Source organism: Corvus kubaryi, unplaced genomic scaffold (assembly GCF_017639235.1).
Source record: "Corvus kubaryi isolate FWS band 111438036 unplaced genomic scaffold, C.kubaryi_AGA036_p1.0 135, whole genome shotgun sequence".
NCBI lineage: Eukaryota > Metazoa > Chordata > Aves > Passeriformes > Corvidae > Corvus > Corvus kubaryi.
Window position 1 is genome coordinate 5,323,215 of NW_024580669.1, and position 26,244 is coordinate 5,349,458.

Below are 26,244 nucleotides of genomic sequence, written 5' to 3' on the forward strand. Positions count from 1 at the left end.
AAATGAATTCCGATCATGCAGTCAGAAAACCACATGGTGGATCACAAAAAACACAATTAAAACATAACAAGCATTAACTACAATTAAAATATAGCAACTGGTGAATATTATCCCCACTGAAAACAGACCAAGGCAAAGAGGTTTGTTTCAGGCTAGGCAGACAAATGTGTCCCTGGGAATCACAGCAGACTTGGGGAAGGATTTGTTTGCCGGGAAAGAAATGCAGCCTGAGACAGATGATGGTACCTTCAGGGTACCCAAAGCCTCCAGTTCTCAGTACTGCTCAGAGGGCCTGAGTACCAAAGCATTGCTTACAGACAGTGAAAAATGGAGTCACTCAGCATTCCTGAGACAATTCCAGTCTGGAGACCAAGAATGAGGGAACAAATTTTTGATTGTTTTAACCTATTTTATAACGACTGCTGCTCAGAGTGCAGCTTGAGCAAGTCCAAGCTTCCAGTTGCTGTGTCAGATTGGATTTGAAGACTGAAGTGTTTCAGATTCCACTCTGATCACTGCAGCCAGCATCACCCCACAACTGTTATTCCATCTATCTCTGCTAATGCATTGGTGCTGATTTTCTGAGAGCAAAGAAAGCAAAGTCTCTCTAATCACACATAACGGAATTACACTGATTATGTTGATGCCTGGAACTTGTTTTTTTTCCAAGAACCCACTGTCTCTTGTATTGGCAGTAAATCTGGACTGTACCCTCTGTACAGTTTTATCTTAGCTTTTACGTATTTTGTAGATGGGAGAGTAGAAGGCAACTGGGAAGTTTTGGAATGTTTGTATGGTGGAGACAAAAGACTAGGGCAAGGATACAAAAAAAAAAAATCTGAGTCAGAGCGATACCTGAGCAACCATGATCTTGGCTGGTGGAGGAGCTGAGTTTTCCCCAGTGGTGTGTGCCCAGCAGTGTGGGTCCTGCTCAGGCAGAACCTGGCTGTGTGCTACTTTGCTTTGCTACCCCCAACTCGCTGTCAGCAAATGGCACCAGAGGCACAGATGCACTGAGATGTGATTAACTCAAAGAAAAACACAAAACATACTTTTCAGAGTATGAAAAAGCTTGGCTTAATTATACAAAATTGACTAATAGTTCTTTTTAATGTTTCTTCTTAGGATTTTTCTGGTTCTGGTACCAGGCAGAAGTCCTACATTGATCTGCTTTGCTCTCAAGGTGCAGTAGCAACAGGGATTAATATATAGTTACAACAAAAACTAGCATTGTTAAGAGCTTATTTTCTCATCTAAATAATCAGCAGTGGAAGAAGTTTCTGTCTCTGGGAAGTGATTAAACTGTCAGGCTTTCTGTCCAAGCAATATTCTACTAAAATACCCTGCCAGCATTTAAATTGGAGGATGCTGGCTACTGGAGGAAATGCTTTTAGGATTAATATGCATAAGTGTAGAGTTAGCTATCAGCTCATGCTGGCTGCTAATAACACTGCTGCTGCTGGAACTCTGCAGTGATGAGCTATGAGATGCCTTTCCCGACAAACCTCCACCCAGCAGCAATTCTCCTGGTACCTGACCCAGCATTTGAGATCCTCTCCAAAGAATTGCAAGCTCATGGACACTGACAAATAAAGTGACGTGGTTTTACTGAGCTTTTGCAGATGTTCACAGATTCTGTCTGAGAAACAAACAACTATTCAAGTCCCTCCTGCCCTGTGAGGGTCTTTCAGGCTGCATTAATGCCTTTTTGGGTGGGAAGGGAGGCACCTTTGCTGGTCCCATCTCACTGGGGACTCTGGCAAAGAGGATAAACATGCCAGGATCATGATATAATGCCATGGAGGCCGGTTCAAGGCCGTGCATTTTGCAAAGGAAAAAGTGCACTTGTGGATGTGCTCAGTGTTCACAGCAACCTAAATCTGCTGAAAGAACACCAATCTTGGGAGTCTTCACAGGCAGTGGCATTCCCTGATGCATGGTGCATGGGCTGGAGTACATTATCTGTAATCAGAATCTGGACACATCTGTAAACCAAGTCCTTAGTTTTTGAGGATGATTTTATGCAGGTGGAGGGTAAAAATGAGGTTCAGCATTGAGCCCTCTTGCTTCCTCCTCCCCTTTCTCAGGCCCATGCGAGCTGATTGGCTTCAGGTTCAGGGTCCTAAAACAACCTGCAGAGAGAGGGTGGGGCAGCCCCACACCATAGGCAGCCTGTGCACAGACTGACCTCTGGGTTCACCCCAGCCAAGAGCCAGCACAGCCCAGGGAGGGCAGCATGGTTCACTTGGAGCCATCACAGTGGTACCTCTCAGTGGGGTTTCAAAATCAAGCCCTGGGCTATGGGTTTGTATTACTGGCTGTGGGCATCTTCTGGAACAAACAAATACTTAAAATAAAAATGCTGCCCATGCCTGCTGAACTCCAAGGACTATAAAATCTATTCCTGAAGTCTGCTGAAACCAGAGCATGATTTGAAGCTGGTTCAAAGTTTGCTGAAATTACTAAGAGCCCTGCCCTGGTCTCCCTCAAACCAACACACGCAATTTCTACAGGCTTTTAATCTGTTGCCTTCTGTATGACTTGGCTTCATACATGGAGACTTCCACAGCACAGGAAAAGCAAAATACCAAGTAAATGGGAGTAACAGAAAATGTCTTTTCCAAATGCAAATACCAGTCACTCCAGTGTCTGGCATTAGACAAATCTGTGGAGATGATAAATATTGTAATGGGCTTGTCCCCACAGCAGAATAAATGTCTAGCCTCAATTGTCTAAAGCTGATAAAAAAAGCAGACAGGCTGGTTGGTTTACAGTGTCATTGCAACCTGGACTCACCTATGGACTGGAATGAGTTGCTTTTCAAAGTGACATTCCGTTCTAGCTCCTTCTGTGATGTTCAGTTTATTTAACCCAGTTTAATCAATCTCAAAAATACACACAGTTTATTAGAGCTGTGTCACTATACCTCAAGCTGCAAGCAGTTAGTGTAACTCTACAGAGAAGCCAGTCATCCAAGCCCCAAAGCTCTCTATACCACATAAACCATACATCAAGCAAACCAGAAATTTTAGGCAATCAGATGCCTGGGACTTTGCAAGACGAAGCAGTCAAAAGGCATTGCACAAGTCACTTAGGGATTAGTGCTACTACAGTTTAAAACCCTTTGCAAATGCCCATTTTCCACAGATTAGCTGCCTTTAGGCATCCTTTCCTCTGGGTAGATTATAAATTATTCCTGTGCAGCTGTAGGGACAGCCTGAGGATGCAGAAAAGCTAAGGTTGTACTTATGAGTATAAAGCTCAAAGAAAGAGGATACAGAAGATTGAACCTTAATTTGCTTCCACTTATTCCCCCCTGATCTGTGGGAAGGAGAGTTTGGACCTGTGTTCCACCACAGGAGACCCCATCACCATCCTCCAAATTAAAACGTCTCTCCTGCCACCCCTCCCCTCCCCACAGTGTCCCCTCTGTCCCACCACTTGTGTAGGACCCAAAGTGGTTGGTAGGAACAGAACAGGAACAGAACCCCGTGAGACTCCCAGGGGGTCTTCCCCCTGCAGCATTGGGGTTTGAGGGTCTGGCCTGGTGTTTTGTTACCCTACCTGATAAACATCTCTGGAAATGCACCATGGCTTCAGCATGAGCTGCAGGACCCTCAGGTTTCCAAAGCGGCAAGTCCTCAGAGCCCGGGACGTCAGGCTCCACACCAGGCTGTCCCAGCTGTAGAGCAGATCCTCAAAGCCAAAGAGCACAGCAGCCATGCCAGCACCCTGGGTGAATCACCCCAGATTCCCTGCTCGGAGGCAACCAGCTAATCCCAAGGCGCCTTATGAACTGCAAGGTTAAAGAGTCATTGAAATTTCCATCAAAGAAGGAGAACAAAAAGCAAGGGAAAAAAATAACCAAACCACCAAACCAAAACGGACAACAAAAAGCAGCAGCCAAAATAAACTGTTTGGGGATGTGTCTTTCTCCCTTTGCATACGCCCTTCTGGATGTGGTTTCTCCCTCTGTGTATCTTCTCAAAGTGAGTCCTGCTGCACCCAAGCATGAGCAAGGAAGAGGTAAAAATACCTCCCCTGACTTAGGAAGGCATCTGCACATCCCTTGCAAAGGACTTCTTGGTAACGCTGCATCACTTCCCAGCTCTCCGCTGCAGACCCAAGAAGCAAACTCGGATCCAAAGTCATCACTTTGCATGCTCAGTCCTGGGACTCCATCCAGAGGGAAGAAAAAAGCCGCTCACTCTCCGTCTGCCAGCATTCCCAAGACATTCCACTGTTGGACTTAACTCTTTCAAACACTCCCGAAGAACATCTGAGAAGGCACTTCTGCCACATGTAACATTTCATCCTTTCGTTCCGTGTGTTAACTCACCATTGCACAGTTACACTCCAGTCTTTTTCCCACCCAGCTGTCTGTTCTGGAGCCTTTTTATGTTTTGGACTCATAACAGAACTTAATCTTTACATGAGAATTAGCCAACAGTCTGAAAAGCACCTTATTTACCCAGGGGGTGATATTTTGGAAAGTTAAATGGATTAAACAATGGCCTTTTAATATCAGTCTGATTCAGTTGGTGCTGAGATATTTTTAACCCTTGGTGAGCTTGCCTTCATAAGGGTGGGTTTCATATGATCAAGGCCAGGAGAAAGTTCCAGAAGAGCTGGATGCCAAAATGCCCTTTTTGGTCTATGGATACAAAGATTCACTCCTGGTATTCCTTCCTAAAATAAGTATTGAGAAGACATCAGTTCCCTGCCTGTTTCCCTGCAGGAGCAGCTTGTCTGGGTGGAGACTTCAATGCTGTCAATATCTATGATGAGTTCAGCTGAGGGAACTGGTCCATTGAGGGTGAAAATACAACAGAAAGATGAGGATTTTGCAGTTCAGTTAAATCACCACAAAATCATGGAGTTAAGTTGCAAGACATTTTCCAAATAAATCTAATGAGTGCTACTTCCTATTTAATCACCAGGTAGAGAAACTGAAGTTGGAAGTATTTTTATCAAAGGCACAGTGCAAGCCAGTGCCCTTGGAGACAGCTGCCTGTCAGTGTTATTTTTCACTCATTTTACTCTCTCTTCAGAGGAACGTGTGCAAAAAGGCCACAGAATTTGGAGGGAGCAGACAGGAGTCAGCTGGAGAATGCCTACATGGAGGCACTTCCTCGGAGGCACTTTTTGGAGGGGTAGGCAGGACAGCTTGAGCTGAAATCATGAGGGACCTGCACACACTGAACTCCTAAAACTGCTGGTTTAGCAAAGGTGAGAAGGCATCATTTCCAAAAAGCCTCAATGTCTTCCCTGATTCAACTCCCTGGATAGGGAAGGAGCAGGAATATTAATGTCTGCTTGATTTTCTGAATGGTCTGTCCCACCATGACCCCATCCATAATTTGTTCTTTGAGGACTGAAGGACACGAAGCGAGCTGTGCGTCACGATAACGGCACAAGGATGCTCGTCAGCTCATTGACAGGGCAGGTGGAGGGCCAGGAAAGTACAGCTGCAAAATTCATGTTCTCAGCCTAATTGCTTCTTCAGGACTTCGTTTTCAGAGTGGCTTCATAAAATATGGTAATAAAATCATAATAATGTTTCCTTTAAACTTGTTGGGAGCTATTCATTCTGCAAAGTGCAGTTTTCCTTCCTCCTCTCCCTGTCCCTGCCTGCTTTCTTGGTGTCGAGCCTTTGCTGTAGTCTCCCTATGCTCATTCTCTCTTGGTTATTTTCCTGCCTGTAAACTCAGTAACATACTGCTTCTGTTAGCAGCAATGTAGACAAGGGACCACAAACATCTCCATTATAAAGCCACATTTGGAAGAAAGGAATTTTATATATCTATATCTATATCTATCTATCTATCTATCTATATCTTACTTGACTAGACAATATTTGCCCCAGGCTACAGCCTGATACTTAAGATCTCTGCCTGGGAGCGCAAGAGAGGAAAAGAAAGAAATGTGTTTGATAAAGGAAAACAGAGGTGGGAAAAGAAACCACAGCAAGTGATTGCTCTGGGATGTGACCTAACTCCTTTGGTATTCTGGAAAGAGGAGAGGAGGGGAAATGGAGGATATACTGCAGTTTTAAAATTAGCTGCTCCATATGTGCATCAAGTCTTTCCTAACGGCTGAAAGGAGATTTTCGGCCCCTGTCCCAATTCAGTAATTACTCAACAGATGAGGGCAGCTCTGAAGGAGCCTTTTCACTTGGCTGATGACATAATCAGACTTTCTGAAAACAGTTCTCCAATGTATTTATTTAACTGATAGACTGGAGCAGTCTCCTTAGGAGTCACTTGAGTCTATAGAAGGCCCAGTGAACATTTCAGTGGATAGATTTACCTTCATGATTAGAGCAGATTGTCTGGTTTCCTGCAGAGGTTTTCCTGCTGACCAGACACAAAGTATTTTTTGAGAGGGTAAAAGCTGCCTGAGTACAGATTGCACACCCACCTTGCAGGACACAAGGGAATTGCAACCATGGAGGTTTCTTGGGCGAAGATAGCCCATCCTCTCTAGAGTCAAGGGATACTCTACCAAAAGAGCTCTTTTCAAGCAAGACACCACAGAATGTGCTCTTTCTTATCCAAAATGGTCAGAAAAGGTTATTGCAACAGGGAATGGCAGAAGAGAGGAGAAAAAATTATTGAGAATTGGCAGCTTGGCTCTTCCACTGGTGTACCATTTGAGCAATTTCTGTAAAATCATATTACAGTTTTATAAAACATGCTCAACTTCCCCTTCACTAAGGTAAATTAGGACAAAAAAAGCCCTTTGCACTCTACATAGATCTATAGAAATTTGCAGGTCTTTTCCTCTCTAATTATGTGCTGATTATTTCCCGCTGTTTCTGAGAAAATGTCAGCCAAAACATTTACTACGAAACCTCCCACATTTTACTGACAGTCCAAAGGCTGTTACTAGGTTATAAAAATAGCTCCTTACTTCCCTTGAAAAAAAGGCAAAAAACCAACCCCCCTTGAGCTGCTGTGTTGTTTCATGGGACTGTCACTGGGACTTGAAGGCTGGGGGTGGATTTCCCATCCCAAGCCCTGCAGGCATCTCCTCCTCTCTGCAGACCCTGCAAATCCCTGCCCTGCGCTGGTGTAGGTGGGTGCTGCCTGCACCAGGTCCATGTTCACCTTTGTATATTCTGGCCTTGGAAAGAGCAGTTCAGCATCTCTCTCCAACAGGCTCTAGAGTAAACCTCTACCCACCACTTTCTGATGGGTGTGGATGTGTTTGGTTGAAAGAAGGACGTGCCGGGTGGGAGGCAGTTTCCTTTGGCTTGCTGTAGACATACCAGAAACATCCTGTTTCTGCTCCACACATGGCCCCAGTCCCTGCAGCTCCAGCCCAATGTGGTCTTTTAGGTTCTATTTCAAATTCATGGCCCTTTTTAATCTTTATTTCTCTACAATGTAAAGAGGATTAATGTTGTCAGAGCTTTGTGCCCAGAGTTCCCTTTCATGTCACAGCTTCATGCTTTCTTATGATGGAGATGCTTTCTTGAGATATTTAACTAGTTGCAATTTTCTCCTTGTGCCTTAATGGCACATCATTGTCATGTGTGATATGATGGGAACAGTTAAGGGATGTCCCACTGCCAAGTTATCAAACACACGGATAAGGAGCCACCCTTCTCCCTTCGTATGTACCCAGGCAGAGCCAGGGCACTCGGTGGGGACTTGCAGCAGTGACCTCTCTCCTGTAGCTGCACTGAACCACAGAGTTCCAAGATTTCCAAATGGTCCTTGCGCACCAGATCCACTTGAGAACCTGAGCCTCTGAGTGCCCTATTTCCACCCAAGTCAAGGTGCTGTCATTCCTCATGGTGACTCATCTGGGCTTCTCTGTCTTTCCCCTGACGTGTGACCTTGCTGCCATCCAAGGAGGGATCATGGAGGGTTTCTGTCTGTTCAGCAGGAGCTTCCCAGAGTGCAAGGACTGCATACTATTAGCTCTATTTCTTGTATTTTTGTGCTTTGTCTATATAATGAAAGCTTTGAGGGAAGGGTTTAGAAGGAACTGGGAATGGCATTTGAGTTGAAGAAGCAAATCCTGAGACCTTGAGGTCTATTATACAGCATATATGCTCTAGGCAAAGGAAACTCACCCCCAAATCTAAGAGGAGCGAAAATAAAGTGTAGATGTCCACACTGGATCTGCTGAGAGCTTTGATCAGCTAACAGTTGGCTCTGCATTAATTTTGGATTGCTAAAAGATTGTGACCTCAGTCTGGCTGGGCCACGACATCTGGACAGTGATCATGCCTGAACCTTTACAGACTTGAAGAGGAGTCACCAACACCCCTAGGTCACCTCTCTGGAACTGTTAGACAAGAAGTTTTTCTTGGAAGCATCAGCCCAGAGATATGCTGCCCCATGCAAACATGATGCCTGTGCCTGCACTGCTTCAGTTACCTCCTAACTCTCACCTTCCACATGCTTCCAAAACCACAGATATGAACAGTCTCCCTGTGGCCCTCTTGATCTGCCACCACTGACAGCCCTAAAACTTTCCTGCAGAGAAAATTCAAGAAACTGAAGACTTCCCTGCTGGTTGCATTTTAGGACGAAGATTATGAGTCAGAAATCCTGGCCAATTTCCTCAAGATGTTCTCACGAGTCCATATGGCCTAAAATGTTCCATAATGAAATGAACTGCTGCTTCACAGTAATAACAGAATGAAAATTTACTATTCCAGTCATCCACCTTGATCATAACATTTCTAAAGCTCTTTGAAAATGTAAAGTGCTCTGGTAGTGCTAAATATTATCATTATGCCAACAGCAGCTCCTTCTGCGTAAGGCTGTTCGTATCCTCACTCCAGAGAGATTTTTATTGACTGGCAGAGGAGAGTATGTCATCTCCTCAAATAATACACATTTCATTTCCTAAAGTAACTTGTGTTAGTGATTTCACAAGGTTTAAAAGTAGGTGAATCCTATAAAGCAGGGCTTGTACTTGTCCCTAATATTCCACCAGCCGAAGTGATTTTCACTTCTACTATGCAGAAACGTGAAAGAGATTGTGCAGAGATTTGCTATTCAATCCTCTTTCTCCATGGATGCCGTGGTGAATGAGTCTGCAGGAGGGGATGTAGGTCAGGACAATGTATTAAGGAAATAGTGCAGAACAGCCACAGAAAGTGAATGGTGAGATCTTAAATACGATTATTCACTTTGGAAACCCAAGCTTATGATTAACTCTGATCCCGCTGGGCACTGTAACGTCCTGTGACCGGGCTCTCCAATGAAAGCAGCACATGCTTGCACATGCCCATCACCACAAGGTTCATCTTCACCCTGCTCTCTGCTATTATGTGCAGAAATGCCCGGGAGAATTATTTTTGGCCAGAAGAAAACAGAAAAAATCACAGCCTGCTTGTGAGGCATGTATGAACAGGAAACAACCTAGAGCTCACCCAGCAGCTGAGCTGTTTTCCTTCCATGTTATTCACCAATGTCTAAAATAGCCTCTGACAAGGTTCAGGGGTGAAACAACATGAGCCTGAGACAAACCCGTGTCTGAATCTCAAACTGCAGATTGAACATGCCTGACTGCTCACAGAAGAAGTCACACACTTGTGCAGTTACACCCTTCTTGTTTCAAGCTTTTGCTTATTCCTTTGGTGACTGGAGCAAGTGTTTGCCTTTGGGGACCAGAATTAGATGATCACTAATGTCCCTTCCAACCCATACCTTTCTATGATTCTTTATGAGAGGTTCCCCTGTTGTGTATGTGTTCATATAATTTTGAATTATATATTTATCTTGTGCTCCCCACCCTTTATCAGGTGATGGTCAAGCTGTCCCAATGGCCTTGGCTGAGGGCTGTGGTTTGGAGGACACACATTTTCATGTTGCAGGTGTCCCTTAACTGGCAGTACTTGCCTGGGAGAGGAGACAAATCTGGTACCTCGTGAACAGGCAGTCTGTAGTTCTGCCCTATGGCATGGTGGATAATTTAATGAAGGGCAGCCTTGCTGTCCATGCAAAACAAGCCTACACAGAGCACAAATGGCCCATTGCAGCAGAACATTTTCTTACAACTTATCCTGCAGATATATTTAAGTATCTGCCTGATTCAGACCCAGTGGTAACACTTGCTGCTTTCAATGACTGATACAAAGTCCTTTCTGTTCACAAACAAGGGTGAGCATTTCATTAAAAAGAAAGAGGGCAAAGGGAACATATTTTAGAAACTCAGTGGTCCAGATTTCTCATGTTTGATCTTGCTTATGGGTTGGAAAGTCTGTTCCAGCCTAAAATAAAGAATGTATACTTAATTTATTCCAAAGCTCCTTTTAAAAAATCATTACTAGTAAATAATGATATTGCAGATTAGGATGTAATTGTCACTGGACAGAGAGGAAGATAAGCAGGTCAAATATAACCTTCAGAGTGAAAATGAGGAAGGATCTGGTCCTATTCCAGAAAAGTCATCCTTTTCTTGAACAGCATTAAAAGAGTCACATAGCTTTATGGGTCTCCATTTCCTCAATAGATTAATTCACTGACATTTGTCAGGTGACCTGAAGTCTCAGGGGAACTGTTTCACATTAAAAAGTAAATAAGTATTCTAGAAAGCCAACTGGTCATGTTCCACAGAGTTATGCAAAAAAAAGCAGAAATACTTAAGATATCTTGGGTCGATAATGTACCCTCTATGTTGAAAGCTCCTACACTGATTAGCAAAATGAGCATAACTATGGGTAAATAAATGTTCCCTGAGGTGAAGATTGGATATATATGTGTGTGCTCCCTGTGGGAATAGTGCTGTACACATCCAGGCAATGCTAAGTGTGTGTAGGGAGGCTGCCATGGAGGAAGGGGATGTCCCAGACTGAGCCACACTGGGCTGCTAAAACCACAAAGCCCTGTGTGTGCACACGCTTGCACACTCACTCACAGCATCTGCACTGGGGCTGGATCACATGGGGCTCCTGGGTTGTTTCTGTTACCACAGCACAATTAATCTGCAGATGGGAAATGCAGGAGTCAACAGAGGGTGATTTCTGTATGGCAGCAGATCTTCATGCTGAGAACATCTCCCCAGCTGGGACCAGTTAGACCTTCTCAGTAGAGCGTAAGAGCTGACCTCTACCCTGTTTGCTCCTGAAACGCAGACCCCTGTGGCTCCTGCTAATGGAAAATCTCCATTTGTTGTAGGACAGTGCTGGATCCATGCCATCTGCAGTGATAATGCATGCACAGTTGACAGAAGAGGATAACTTGCACTTCTGTTGCTGGTTGGCTTAAAACCCTGAGCAAACATCAGCTTCTATTGCTTCATGATGCACTGGGAGATTTGTACTGTTGAGCTGCTACCAGGGCTCTGATAAACAGGGACAAGGGGGTTGAAGTGCCTGTGTGGGACAGCCAGTCTCAGAGGCTGGCAGTCCTGGCTTTCCTTTTCTCTGGTTGCTTTCTAAAGCTGCTATCCCACCAGCATTTCCAGATGGGGTGCTGAGTTTCAGGAGGTATAAATAGTAGCCCAGACTCCTGCAGAGGTGGAGAGAAGTTAATCAAACCCTCTCATGCTCTGTCTTCCAACCTGATGGTTTGCCATGGGGGATCCTAACTCACTGTCTGGCTTGTTTGCTCATACTTCCTGAAAAGAGGATAAAATAGATCGAAAGCTGCTGGATCGAAGAAGCAAGTCAGTCATTTCATTGTCTCTATGGACAGAGCAGACTGAAGCTGTTCAGAACCTAAAACAAAGAGGATTTACGCTCTTGATTTAGAAATTTATGACTCATTCCCATTTTGGCTGTTAGAAGAGGCTGTCATTTCCCCTGCCCCCAAAACATCCATGACATAAAAAATAAAACCCATAAGCTCTTTGCGGTTCTTATCTTGATGCACAAAGAATTCAAATGTTCACTGTTGCTATCTGGAGCTCGACTTCCTGTTATTAAGAAGGACATCCTAGTATTTAAGAACATAGATTTTTATTTTTTTCCCCTTCTTCAAGACAGGCAGAAAGTCTAATGATTCTGGGGCTTGTTTCCTGCTTGTAATTAAGTAGGTCACAGATGCAAAGCAAGAGAACAAGAAAATATTCAGATCACACAAAGCCAAAAGCTATTAAATCACTTGCAGCTGAAGGATATAGCAGATTTTCTTTTTAAAAAGAAGTCTTGAGTCTAAGGAAAACAACTATAGGAACTTTTAGGAGAATGATGAACTTGGAAGTTCTGCCCAAGCGCCACAGTAGCTCAGAAAAAAAGGAGTGATCAAAACCCAGCTAATGTTGTTCACAAGTTGAATAGCCTTATGTGGTTGCAATAAATTCACTGCTTCACTGCTTAGAGCCATATATTCTATCCATGCCATCCACTTTGAACCACATGCAAGATTGCCCTCATTTCTTCTGGGCAATTTCCACCAGGCCCTCCCTGTCAGCCTGGAATGCCACACCATGTCCTCTCCTGTAGGTCCCACACACCCTCCCCAACTCCAGATGCAGCTCAGACACAGCATGATCTCTACCCAGACATGAAGATCCCATGGGACTGAAGGTCTTTTGATCTGCACTCATGATTTTTGTTGTTGTGTTGTCCTGTTTTGGCTCCCACTCCACCTCTGTCTAGGACAGAGAGCTGCCCTTGGTCCCTGCGCCACTGCCTTCACCCCACAGACAGTACCAGTGGTGCATGGTCCATTGCCCTTGATAAGCCATGCACATGTGGGTTGAGGAACCCCCTCTGAAGGGCTCTGAGAGTGGTGGTTCAGCCTTATCATGGACAGGCATCAATTGACAAAGCCATGTCACAACTTTGAAAAGCCAGGGAAAACTTCCTTCATAGACCGAGGTGCTAGTGAGAGCCAGGCACTTAAAGACAAAGTTGGTCCTAATTTGCCTCATTTGGTTTATTTCAGGATTCAGAAGGAGCATAAATGACTGCACATTTCTGTTGAGGTGCTTCTGCCTAGATCTCAGTATAAATGCTCCTCCAAACCATTGCTCCACCAAGAAGAGGGGACAGAGAGCAACAATCACCCTCACCTTTCCCAGGTACAGTACCTGGGAATATTCTGCTCCATCGTGGAAAGGAGATGAAAAAGGATACTCAGCTATGAGAACAGCCTTATTAAGTGTCTGCCTTGGTCTAAAGAGCCATGGAGATGTGTCCCAAATGCATCATTGCTGTAACAATGGGGTTCTTATTCTGTGCAGTGAGAGAAATGGTCTTTGGGAAGATTTATGTCTGAAGCCCACCAAAATCAACACTGAAGGCAGCAGTCAGACAAGAATCACTGCCTTGGCAGGGAACACCCACTGTGAATCTGTTTGATTTCAAAATAGTGTGTTTGGTTTTGTCAGAGTGATTCAGATATGGGTAAAATAGCTAGAATGAAAGTTTATTTCTGCTTCTATAAAAATGCGATCAAGAGAGACATAAATCTCTGCCATTATAAATTGGTGATGACCTAATGTTTATTCAAGCTCTGATTGGGAAACTTGTCATGGGAAAGAAAAGCCCATGTAGATGGTATTCTGGGCTCTGTCCCTGTGTGACCAGACGTAGTCAGTTCATTCCAGGATAAGAGAATGTGGACCTTTTCATGTTGGTATTTCTTGGCTTTCCAAGCTAGGAACCAGGAGGGAGAGTTGGTCAGTGCCTCCCCAGTGGGCAATCGTTATGAAACAGAAACAGCAGAAGGTTTCTCAAAGGCTGGTGCCCAGGGAATTTGAGGTCAGGCCTGCAGTCTCTCCTTGCAAAGCACTGACCTCAAGGGAGAGGGGCTGAGTGCAAGACTGAGGCGGTAGATACCCTGGGCTGCACAAGATGCCTGATCCATCTTCACGTGATTCAGGGTGTCTGGATTTGTGGGTTTCCATCTGCAGTGTCTCTAAGAGGCAGTGATTTCAGAACCGTGTTGCTCCCTTCCCTCTAAAATGGGGTTCTTTCGCCCTGAGTCCCTTACACAGAGGATTCCTGGGGAAAAAGGTGCTGATTTCAGAGAAAACACTAGTGCTGGGGGTTATAAGGGGTGTTCAGAGACCCCAAGGTATCTCTTGGCCTTTGCAGGAAAACATTTCTGCTGCCTACACCCTTGTCCTAGATCTTTCAGCAATTTCCCTCCCAGTCTAGGGTGGATAACAGCGTTCATGGATTAGTATGAAACAAAGCTCACGAATGAAAAGCTTTCAAAATACTTCTGTGACCGAGAGCCTGGCCAGCACCACAAAGTCTGCTGTGACTGATTGTCAGGAAAAGGGGGCTAGGTCATCCACTGGCATCAGCCTAATTGTCTTTCCCCTGACACCATTCTCCAGAAGCTGGAGGTTGGCCCCAAGGCCACTTTAACTGCTCTCCAGTGACTGATTGGATACATTGGAATGCACTAACATAACTGTGCTTTTAAAAATCAACGTCCTCTGGTTTTATGACCCTTCTTGGCCAAGTTCCCACTTGCTGTAACTGAAGCAAACCCTGTTTGCTTCAGTTACAGCAAGTATTTCTCCTGCAGGAAACTGCCACTATTGGTGCATTTGAAAGTTTACGGGAGGATACACAATGGCTGCATTACAACAAAGTCCAGGATGGAAAAAGGAAGCTTTCCAACATTTCAGAGTGGAAATTATGAAAATTAGAAAGCCTCCTCCCAGTCTCTGGTGTGGTTTGCAGGCATGAGTTGGGTGGAGAGATGCTGGAGAGGGAGGAAGGGGATGTGGATCTGCACTTCCAGCTAATGGGAACCCTGGGGTTTGATCCTGCATCAAACACTCCCAGATTTGCAGGCTGTTGGCAGTTCACCTTGGCTTTTACCCTGAAAGCATCTTGGCTGCCAATTGGGAGCAATGGCACTGCCTGGGTCTTGCAGAGGTCTGCAGAGGGTCGGTGTCTGTGGAGCCTTGTAATATATAAAGTCCAATACATTATAAGGAATAATTTTAAGTTGTAGTGTAGGATTGCCAAATTCCCCTCTTGCAATAGCCTGTTTATCATATTGGCCTTGACAGATTTTCTTGGATGGTGTTTTCAAATATTGGGAACTCCAGGCTCTGCCCTCAGGCAACAGTAACAGCTTTGAAGTCAGCTCCGAGGAAAGGAGAGACTGCCAAACATTGGCGATTCACTTTTCTTGTTTTTTTGTGAAAATCTGGATCTTTAATGAGGGTAAACTACCTGTAGGGTTTTAACCTTGATCATCTTCCTCCCCCTGTCTGCAGGTGCATTAAGAGAAGACTGAAAGACAGAAAGTTACTTGTTGCCGAACCCATTCAGCTTCCTAAGATGCTCCAAAGCATCATGGATAATATTACCACCCATGCAGAACAAGCCTTGTGGTAAGAGATGTACTGTGCCTATGGAATCTATAGCAAATGAGTTAACAAAAGCAAGATGTTGGAGAGCTTTTCTGGATTACTGTGGAGGACAAAAAGGACATTGGCATTCTCCACTCTGAATAGTGACAATTTCTCATGGATCACATTGATTGGGGAGGGGGGTCACTGACCTGTGCTCTTCCCCTGAGCTTCTGACAGTGCTCTTACCCAGGCAAACCTCAGCATCTTTTTCAGATAGAGTAAATATATGGGTATTTGTGCAGAGAAACTGACATGAGACACACATCTCTTTGAATGTCAAATTAAACCTATCCTGCAGAGAAGGATAGGCATTTGGAGAGGGTACAAGTATAGGATCCAGTCCCTTTCATACCTCCGTAGATGCCCTGTTCTCAGGTGAGGTATCTGGCCTGTTATCAAGCCACTGGCACAGACTCAGTTATCTGCTTCTGGTACCCACAGCCTGAAAGCATGTAAATATGGGACACTATTCCAGAATATGGTCGTGTATCTGTCCTTCAGAGCAGGTTCAGACATTCCCTCAGGCTCACGGGAGACAGATGTCTCCAAAAGAAACAGTGAGCACCACGAGCCCCCGCACCAAAAACTCAAACACAGAATATCTTAAAATTGAACAACTGTTTCTGTAGACACAGCCTCAAGGACACAGAGACTTGGCTGGAGCACAGGGCTCTGCTGCTTGGCACCTGCCTTGCATCTACTGGAGTCATACATGTAGAGTCACAGAATCATTAAGATTGGAAAAGACCTCTAAGATCATCAAGGTTAAGTGTTAACCCAGAACCACCATGTTTGCCACAAAACCATGTCCCCAAGTGCCAAATCCACAAGACTTTTGAACACTTCCAGGGATTGTGATTCTACCACTTCCCTGAGCAGCTTGTTCCAATGCCTGACCAACCTTTTGGGGAAGAACTTTTTCCTAGCATCCAGTCTAAACCTACCCCGGTTCAACTTGGGGGACAATGCCTCTGAAGATACTGGGATGAGTTGTCACCAGAAGACACATATTGCTCTCTTTTCTTTGAGTAATGAAGAGTCCTAAAACAGTAATAAAAATTATTATGATGAACTTGTAAACATAGGCTGGCTGAAGGTACAATTGGATGGAAGCCAACATGAGGAACACACACTAGTAAAGACACCAACCCCTACCTTTAATCTCTCTTAGTTGAATTTCTCCAAAACACGTCTCATCTCATCACTCCTCTGTTGGGAGCTGGCAGGGTGGAAACTCCCTGTGGCAGGAACTTTTGAGTTAAGGCTGATTTGATTCACTCTTGCAGGGATTTCTATTCTGAACTAAAACAGTAAAACTGCAAAATGGTACTTGTTCTGCACATAGATCCCCAAAGGGTAGATGCTTAGTGCCCCAACATTAATTGCAGGTTATCAGTCCTTAGCTATTTCACACAGAGTTTACCTAATCTGTGTTGATGCAAAACTTGGAGAGAAAGTAGATACCCGTGGTCCCACCCCATCAAGATTGGTGGTTTTTACAGAGGGAGTACTGGAAACTAAAATGATTTTCAACCTTAATTAAGAAGCTTGCTCACTTATTTTAAAGCATGCACAACCCTAATTGCACCTTCTAAATATATTCCAGAAATACAGCTGGTTTGTAGAGTGTGTGCGGGTGACTGAATGGCGTCATTTGCAGTCCATTGTCTTTCCTGAAGCTTTTCATGTGCAATCTTTGGGAAGCAGAGACTAATTGTACTCCTTGCCTATGCAATTTGGAGAGCGTGAAACTTTGGTCCCAACAAAAAAACCAATTAAAATGTAAGAATCATTCACATCCATTTTCTTGTGGGATGAAAAATCACCATTTCTTTCAAGCCATTAGAAATGACTGAGACAATGAGGATAATATATACTTCACCAGGAAATAAGCCAAGCTCAGATGGAAAGTTTGGCCATGAGTTTGGAAATGTGTTTGAAATCTCAATCCAACTTTCTGAGCTTGAGTCAGCAAAATAGGAACTGTGTGACTTACTACCTACACAACAGATTCCCTTTTGGTCAGAACAGCCTTTTCCATGATTTCCACCAGGCTGGCTGGGGGGGCCCTGGTGCTTGTGAGCTTCACTGAAGTCACTTCTGGTGTTTAACAGGTTTGTGTTGGTGTCTGGTCTGCCTCAAAGAAGGCTTTAGAGTGAAAATGGAAAAAATCTATGAAGTGTAAATTTGCTGCTCACCCACTGTTTCGTTTTGATTTTTTTTCCAAACACTGACATTATCCCGACTTAAATGGATGAAAAGATTGATCAAGAAATTAAGAACTAGAAAAAGGCACGTGCCATACTTTGCACTTCTTGACGTCTGAAGATGCTGTTAGTTCAGCAAATTGTTGAAGCAACATTCAATCAATCTCCTGTACCGATCAGGAACTGATAAAGTCTGAAGACTTTCTATGTCTGGATTTTAAAACCCACCTGAAGGCATGTCTAAGCCCTTCCAGGGATAAGTCTTGGCTAGAAGATAAGTTAGGACTAGGACTTTAGGTTGGGACAGGTTGGAAGGTATTTCAAACACCCAAACTGCCACTTTGCATTATCTATCACTGGCTGACCTTGCAAGAAACGCAACCTCTGAACTGAAAAGCCCTTCCAGGAGCCTCCACTTTAGAGTGGTAAGTTTTTGCCTTCTGGGCTTTGGAGGGAAACTAAACCTGATACTAAACCATCACAACTCCTGAGTTCGGGGCTGCTGCTGGGCATGTGATCATGGCACCAGCTACCTGAAAAAGCCCTTTGATCAGGCTTATTGGCCAAAAGGATCCATGAACCAGAGGAGCCTTTTCATGCCCCTAAATTTTTATTACTGGATTCACAAGATTCCCCCCTTCCCTTCACCTGAATCCAAAGCATTTGGCTCATTTCTCTCTCTCCCAGCCTCTGTCCCTGGGGAAGCCCTGCCCTTGCTTTGCTCCCTGGCCTTTCTGCCCCAGTGTTTGGCCAATGTGCAGACGACAAATGCCAATTTGCAATGAAGAAAGCTCTTAATTTTCTCATCAAAATAAGAATCTGAAGTGCTGGAAATTTCAAAGCAGAGCCTCTGCTCGTGAGGTCTCCAGGCTTTGAGAGCGCTCGATAATTCAGTTAAGCTCCAACCATTTGAAAGCCAATTTGAGCAGTATCCTGGTTCCAAATTCTTCAGAGTTCACCAGTCACTATCCATTAGCCTCTGCCATGCTCTTACCTCTTGTACTGTTAACCTGCATGCATTTGGGGGGCATGAAGTCTGGCACAGCTCCTGATCCGTTTCACAGAGAAGTCTGTTTTGATTTGTTACACCTTTTAGAAGTGTCACTAAATATTATAACTTCTAGACACCTGAGAGGTGCACTAAGCATTTATCTGTCTAGGTAGAGTTCAAATTAAACCAATTCCTCCAAAATACTTGTGAATAGGTCAGAAGAGATAAAGCTCAGATGAAGCAGATAAAATTGATGTTTCGGCAGTCACAAGTGATTATATCAGAGCATTACACAGGTGACAGCTTTGCTACTTAAGATCAGCCTTTTAATAATTTTTTTTTTATTTGGATGCAATTATTTGTCTATAGGGACAGTGAATAATTTTTCATCAACTTGAGACTTGAGTAACTTCGAGAAAACAGCTAAGACAACAGGAATTCCTTGCTTCAAGGTCTTTCTTCTGTCTTTGGCAACTTCTGCACTCAAGTATCTACTGTTTGTTTGTTATCTATGATATCTGAGTAACTCTGCTGTCACCTTGGCAGTCTATCAGATTAGTAGTGATGCTGTCAAGGTAAGAGACCTGTCCAAAAACTGTCAGTGAAGGTGCTGAGCAAAGGGCTGCAGGACCTGCATGCCAGTGTAAGAGATTTCAAGGACATAGCGTGAACTGGAAAGATCAACTTCCCTTGGAGCACTTGCTCAGTCATGGTCAGAGCGAGTGCTCACACTATCACTCACAGAGTTTGCACGAAGGGTTCCACGGGCCAGGATCACTCCGCCATGGATGCTGCAAGGTCTGTCTGTTCCACCCCATTGGACCCTGTAGCCCTCAGTGTGAGAGGTTTCCCACCACTCTGCTCTTGAATCCATGCTGGAAAAATTGTTAGTAACAAGCTGAATGCTGAATTATGCTTTGTCTACTAGAGAAAGAAAGTCAGTAGCTCAGAATAATGAAAGTGCTGGTAGGTTTGTACAGTAGCAAGACATATTGGAACTCTTTTGCTGGGTTCGCTTGGAGGCAATCTCCTCTCTTGCCAAAAGCAAAGGTCGCCATAAGCTGCAGAGTAGCGTGGGAAAACCTGCTTCAGACTTGGCCTGCAGAGCAGAAAGACTGACTTTTTCTTCAGCCCTGGGTTCTCTCTTCTCAAGAGAAATTTATTTATAGGAGGAATGACGTTTCCTGCTGCATTCTTAACGTGCTTGCAGCTTGGGATAAGAACATGGGAGCTTTGTCTTCTGCCATCTGTTTTCTATGGCAATAAATATCCATTTACGGATTTATCTCTGCCTGGTGTGTTTTAAAGTCATGATACAAGTGAGTGTTCATGGATATCCATTCAGAGAGGAAGTGTCATAGGTAAATAGCAGTCCCAGCTCCATGCTAGTAGAGATTTACATTTGTGTCATGGACAGTGGAGCTGTGGCATGGGGCTTTGGCTGCATTTTTTAATCTTATCGTCTTTGGAAGCACAAGAAATAAAAAAGCAATCTGGACTAAATTCCTGCTGAGCTGCAAGCATCTACTGACATAACTGGGCACGAGGCCTTTAATTTACCATAGCTGAGGACTGGGACCTAAAGCTGGGGCACAAACTGCAAAACCCAATTTAAAATGGCTTTTCCAGCCAGACCTCTCCCAGCTTGATTAGTTTCTTACAGCACTTCATTTCACCTGGAGATGGCCTTCCTTTTTACACTGTCTCTGTAGTGCCGGGCTTTGAGCCTCAAAGGCAGAAGAGAGGGCAGACTTTTTCCTTTTTAATACAAGAAAGCTGCATGCTTTCTGTGGGCTTTCTAACTCAAAAAAACAATGCCTTGTGTTTGTGGTGAGAAACATTCCTGTGGCTGGAAAATAGCCAGTGAGGTCTTGAGAGAAGGAATAAATTGTGCTCTTCCTTACCAGTGCCTTGAAACAGCAAAAAGAGATCTCTGGATGGTGCTAGGCATTTGTTAGACATTAGCAGGACTCTATTCATCTTCCTCTCGCACACATCCACAGCACATGGATATAATAAACGTAGCTGGGAGGCATAAACCGTCTGACATCAATAACGCAAAGGGAGAAGGGACTGCGTGTTTAACATGCTGCGGGAAGAAGACCCAGAGAAGGAAGATCTGGTGGGGAGGGCTCTGTGTTGAGAAATGCTGTGTTAGGGATGGGATTCACGTCTCGTAGGGCTTTTTTGGGGGGGTACTCTTCTGACCAAGGTGTATCTGCTGGTTAAAGTAGAGCTGGCTGCAGTTTCAGGAGGTATTAAATCAGTCAAATGTGAGTTCAGGGCACCTCCTTTTCATCCCCACACAGTATTTTACTGCCTTTGCAGTGATCTCAAATGTCACCCCAAGTGCTGGTCAGGATGGAAACATCTCATAGACATCAACATTGAATTAGATGAACCCAACTCATGCCTCAGTTCTGGCACCAGCTCCCGGTGTGCCCTGTGGCGCAAAGCACAAAGCTTAATTCTGCCTCAGCTGACATGTCTGGTGGTCTCTGTGTCATACCTACTAATATTTAGCACTGCCCTTTTTCTCTTTGTAGCCTTTGTAAAGCCCTATCTTCTTCTGGGTGTGTGCCGTGCATTGCACAGATCTCACATCTCAGTCTTTGCATGTGAAACCTGCTCACTCAGGACTGTATTTCAGACTCTTTCACTGCTGCGGGGGGATTTTGTGGACTGTGCTTAGAAACAGATTTTGTGTGGCTTCAGGACCCTAAGTGCAGGGGATCTGCCCTGCCAGCTCTAGCTGGTGGGGGGCAGGTTCCAGGCAGAGAGAACACCATTCATCCTTCAGCCAGGCTGACCACAGCCTCATGGGTCAAATGCCTGATGGGGCACTTATGTGATGAGGCAGAGAGAAAACCAGAAAAGACAGGAAAAAAAGAAGTGGTTGCAAAAGCCATCCCATCAAATTCTCTGGCAACCCTCACAGCAAGGCTCCAGCATTCGCCTGAGAAGCCTAAACTACCCCAACCTTAGGTCAAGAAGTGGGAAGGAGAGAAATAAACTGTGGATGTGAGTGAAAATAAAACAACACAACCACCCTGACAGTGTCACTTGGGCTGTGTGTGGAGCTGTTAAGTCTGTACACACTGCTAAGGCCCCTGCAGCGCTGGTCATCCTTATGCAGCTGTTCTTGCCTCCTATATAAATACTAACATTCTCTAACACCTTCTTCTGAAGGCATTTCTGTGCTCTGCTCTACTCCCTGCCATGGGGTAATATCCTGGAAACACCCTATGAGGGTGCTGCTGGTTTTTACACCTCTCCATCACATGGAGTAATGGACAGAGCAAAGCAAAGACTCAGGCAGCTGTTGCTCAGGCAGGTCAGTATGGATAACATGTTTCCAAAGGGGATGTGTGCATGCACGAAGGAGAGTGAGCTCACATTTTCTGCACTGTGGTATGTCTCTCAAATAGTGACAGAAAAAGGCAGAATGGTTTAAAATTAAAAGAGAAGAGATTTAAATTAGATGTTAGGAAAGGATTCTTTACTGTGAGGTTGGTGAGGCACTGGCACAGGTTGCCCAGAGAAGTTGTGGATGCCTCATCCCTGGAAGTGTCCAGGGCCAGGTTGCATGGGGTCCTGAAAAAACTGATGTAGTTTGTGGCATCCTGCCTGTGGTGGAGGGGGTCAGAATGAGGTGATCTCTAAGGGCCCTTCCAACCCAAACATTCTACAGTTTAATGATTTGTCTCTAGACTACTCAGCCTCAGGCAAAGTCTGCATAAAATCATGAGCCTCTCCAGATAGGGAGGGACCCCCTGTGGCCATTAGCAGCAGAGGACAGTGGCCCTGCAGCAGCCGAGAGCTCAGTCTGGATGAAAAATCATCTGCCACCTTGCAGGAAGCCACCTTGGAAGGGGACACCACACTCTGCCTCCCCACGCTCTCAAGAGCAGCTGCAAACCACCAGATTCCAACCCTGGTCCAGCGGCAGCAGTGCCAGGCAGGGAACAGGGACAAACAAAACCTGAACCAAGGCAGGTTAAGGCATCAGGGCTGTCTGCCCTGGGCCCCTCTCAGAACCAGCATCTTGAACTGAAAAGCCCAAATTTACCAGGAGGGACATTTCTGAATGCTCTCCAAAACAACAACCCACAATCAAACAATAGCAGATCAAAGCTGTGTGAATAATTGATTATCTTTGGTTTGCTTGACGGACTGGAAAGGCAAAGGAAATATTTTTCAGGTTGACACAAAGTTATTCTGCTTTCTCTTCTGCCAAATGGAGGAGAAAGAAAACAAACAACAGAAAGGCTTTGTGTTTAACCCAAACATTTTTTGAACAGCTTTTAATTTTTGTGATTTTTCTCATATTCCTTAAGAAAATGAAGGAATTTGTCTAAATGAAATTACACTCTTTTTGAAAGAAAAATGCAGAAAAAATTGGTTTGAAATGTACAGAAGAAGATTTTTTCTTTTTTTGAGTGCAACAGACTTGAAGTAAACTCACAGGTGGCTTCCGCTGCAGCCAGACTGCTTTTCAGCAAAACAGATGCCTCAAGCAAAGGTTTTCCTCTGTCCTGGGTGAAAAGACCAACTCTGAGCCACTCTGGGCTTGTAGAGCTTCTACACTAGCCACCAGTGAGTGCAGCACCCCTTGCCCACCTGTGGGGCACTCAACCCAAATCCCCTGAGGGCAGGAATGAGCAGAGGGTGCCTGTTCCCTTGAGCCGACCACTGTTTCAGGAGACATCAGTAGTGACAATCTGGGATATGAGTGTCTGTGCAAAGTGTCCCTGTGCTCTGGAGGGCTGTGCTGCCCCTGCCAGCTCTGTCAGAGGCAGCACACCAGGCAAAGGCAGCCTGAAAGCACCTGGTGTGTGCCAGATGGGTGTTCAGTGAGCACTCTGTGGGTGTCCAGCACGCTGTGAGCTGAGCCCCCTGTCCCAGCCACCGCTTCTTTGCCTGCCCATCAATCTTCCAAGTGCCAGGACCCCCTGGTTCCCCGGGCACTGCTGCTAGGGTGATGTGCTTCCAAGTAATTAACAACACTATTGCAGTTTCCCCAGGACCCCCTGCTATTCCTGCTGCAGCATGAAAGCAGAAGCATTGCCTTGGCTATCCAGGGCTATCCTGTGGTGTCACTTCAGCTGGCACTGATTAGAGAGACTCTGTGCACTGCAGAGCCCTCATTGCCACCAGTGCTCACTGCACATCTCAGCTGGGACAGACACCAGTGGGCATCTCCATCTGCGCCCACTTACACAGAGCCCTTCCACACCACCCTGAGCTTTCCTCTGGTGTTCATTATTTGACATTTATTATTATTATTATTATTATTATTATTATTACTTTTATTATGTTGGTGCTGCCATATGCCATCATGCTCTCTCAGTGAGTACTGATTATTTGAAACTATTTTTTTTTCAGAAATTATTACCCCCAACTATTGCCACAGAGCCTTTAACTAGTTACATTTGTTGTATGTTATCTTACAGTTCCTTCTGGCACCAATTTCCACTGTAAGTTACCACACAGCCTCTGACAAATATTAACTCCCATTCATCAGCACACAGGTCCCACCAACAGTAATTCCTACCATGGCGCACACCAATGGTAATTTCTTCACACCATGACATAATCCCTATTAGTTCTGACTGCTAACAGGGCAGAAAACTGCTATCAAATGACACCCTCCTCATCCTCTGGGCATGCATTCAGGACAAAGAAATCATGGCTTACCCTTTCCACACTGCGTCTCCTCAGTGATCCATATGGTATTTTGAATAAAAGTCTTCGGGTCCTACCCGGAGTCACAGCTGACTGTACTACCATAGCGCAGAGCTAACCCGTGTGTGTGTGAGAGAGAGAGAGTTCACAGCACACACAGGCTTCCCTTGAAATAACTTACAGTCTCATCTAGATTTCCCAACTATCAAATAGCTGAGTGGGTTTTCACATCAGACCATATGAGTCAAGATGTGGCTTGTTTGAAAGAAGGAGGGGGGAAATGGGGAAAAAATAAATAAAAAAAGGAAACCCCAAGCCTTGTAACCTTAACAACATGCTTCAAGCAGCATATCTTTAGCTTCCTTCTGTTTCTCGGTGTAGTTTGCTCAGCAGGATTGCTGTGCCATAGAGGTGGAAGAATTAAGCTTCTGGGGAGAATGTTCCAAAAACGTCAAGCCCGCTTCTTGTTGCTACAGATGGTAACCAGGTCAGTTGTCTAATCAAAGCTCTATCTGAGTTATTATACGTTTTGCCATGTGACTGCAGACCCCTCTGGTTTGCTGTACAGTAGATCACATGTTCACCTTAAAAAGAATATCTGGTGTATCACCATCTGGTGCAGAGATTAATGTTAATTCCTGGGTTCAGATATTCCTCTCTCCTAGATGTTGGAAAGCACACAGCCAGAGCAGAGGGCTCGGGCATCTCCTCTGGGCTGCTCAGCTGAACTGAGCGCTCAGGGATCCAGGGTCTGTGTGGCACAGAGCAGCACATGCATCAGGACAGAGAACAGACAGTACCACTCACACTCACATCCGTACATATCCACATCAGTGAAAGCCTGATGGGTGATGCCTGCAGCCTCTGTGTGTTACCCACTTACAAAAATGGTTATGTTACAGTCTGTAATTGTGAAGTGTTACTTCACAAAGTCACTCTCAATGTCTACCTCTTTTTTTTTTCTCTTACAAAACCACTTAAGAGGCTAGGAGAGGATGGTGTTTTCTTTCTCTGGAAGAAAAATTTGAAAATTTATTTACACTCTAAATTGTACACACATGCTCTGGAAAGGGGAAAAATACTTCCCCTTCCCACAGTCTGTCTATATCACCAGGAGTTGTCCTAAAGCAGCCAGGTATAATCCTGTGCCTTTGAAAGAAAGTGTTTTGGACACTGTGTTCATTTCCATGCTCTGCTAGAGGAATTGGTCCACATGCAGTTTAGAGTTAATGTGTGCAAGGTGGGAGCTTGTCAACCCAGAAATTCCTTAATGGTACTCTGAATTTGCCCAGTAAAATGGAAAAGATGTTGGCCCATGTTCTTTTCCTTGAAGCAGTCTAGCTGGGAGAGCAAAAATCTGTCGAGTTGGAGAGCCAATCCCTTCCTCCATGTATTGTTCTCATTTTAATGCAAAACTAAAAATACTTTGTTTTGATCCAAGTCCAAAAGCTGGGATAAAGGTGTTAGGGACATGACATTAAAGCAAACATTTCAAATAAAAAAGAGAAACTCTGTATCTGCTCAGCATATGCACATGCATTAAAACCAGTCAAAGAAAAAAAACCTGCAGCTTGATGTGGGAAACTCTAAATATTAAAACAATTGGCCTTTGTTCATAATTAGTTCCATATGTCTCTTGCCAAAGAGAGTGAAAGAGACAGGAAAAGATGGAAACATCTTAAGTATGACTGACTTATATAGGTTCTTTATGTGGAATGTGTGTACAGTTAGGGTCTTTGCTTGTTGCGGGATTTTTTTATGACTGTTCATGCCCCCCCTGCTATCTCACAGCCTGCCTACCTCTTTTTTCAAGTATGGAGTGGTTGGCATTTTCCACGGGGAACCTTTGCCTGCATCAGCAGAGCCCCTGGGGAAAAACTGCTGGAGAAAGAGGGCAAAGGTGGCAGCAATCAGCCTTGCTGGGAGCTTTCCTGAATAAAAGCCTGAGTCAGGACCTTGGGGGTGAATGTTTCATACAAGAGCAGAGTAGCAAAGATGTCCCTGCTCACCTGATCCGAAGCCCTGGGTGGGGCTCCTGCCCACACCAGCCGCCTACCCCGGGAGCTCTCA

General features: G+C 44.7%; 1 protein-coding gene across 8 annotated transcripts in view; it reads right to left on the reverse strand.

The window, feature by feature from the left end:
* FRMD4A (FERM domain containing 4A) overlaps positions 1–26,244 on the reverse strand; it is a 359,132-nt gene that overhangs the window by 173,447 nt on the left and 159,441 nt on the right. For 2 of the 8 annotated variants that reach the window (XM_042053232.1, XM_042053253.1), the window contains exon 1: positions 24,187–24,294. The exons of 4 other annotated variants lie outside the window; for them this stretch is intronic. In XM_042053232.1, the coding sequence (XP_041909166.1) occupies positions 24,187–24,279 (93 nt within the window). In that variant the 5' untranslated portion in view covers positions 24,280–24,294. Of the gene's footprint in view, positions 1–3,564; positions 4,114–24,186; positions 24,295–26,244 lie in introns of those variants that run through there. 2 more of the 8 variants (XM_042053214.1, XM_042053222.1) reach the window with 2 other exon arrangements.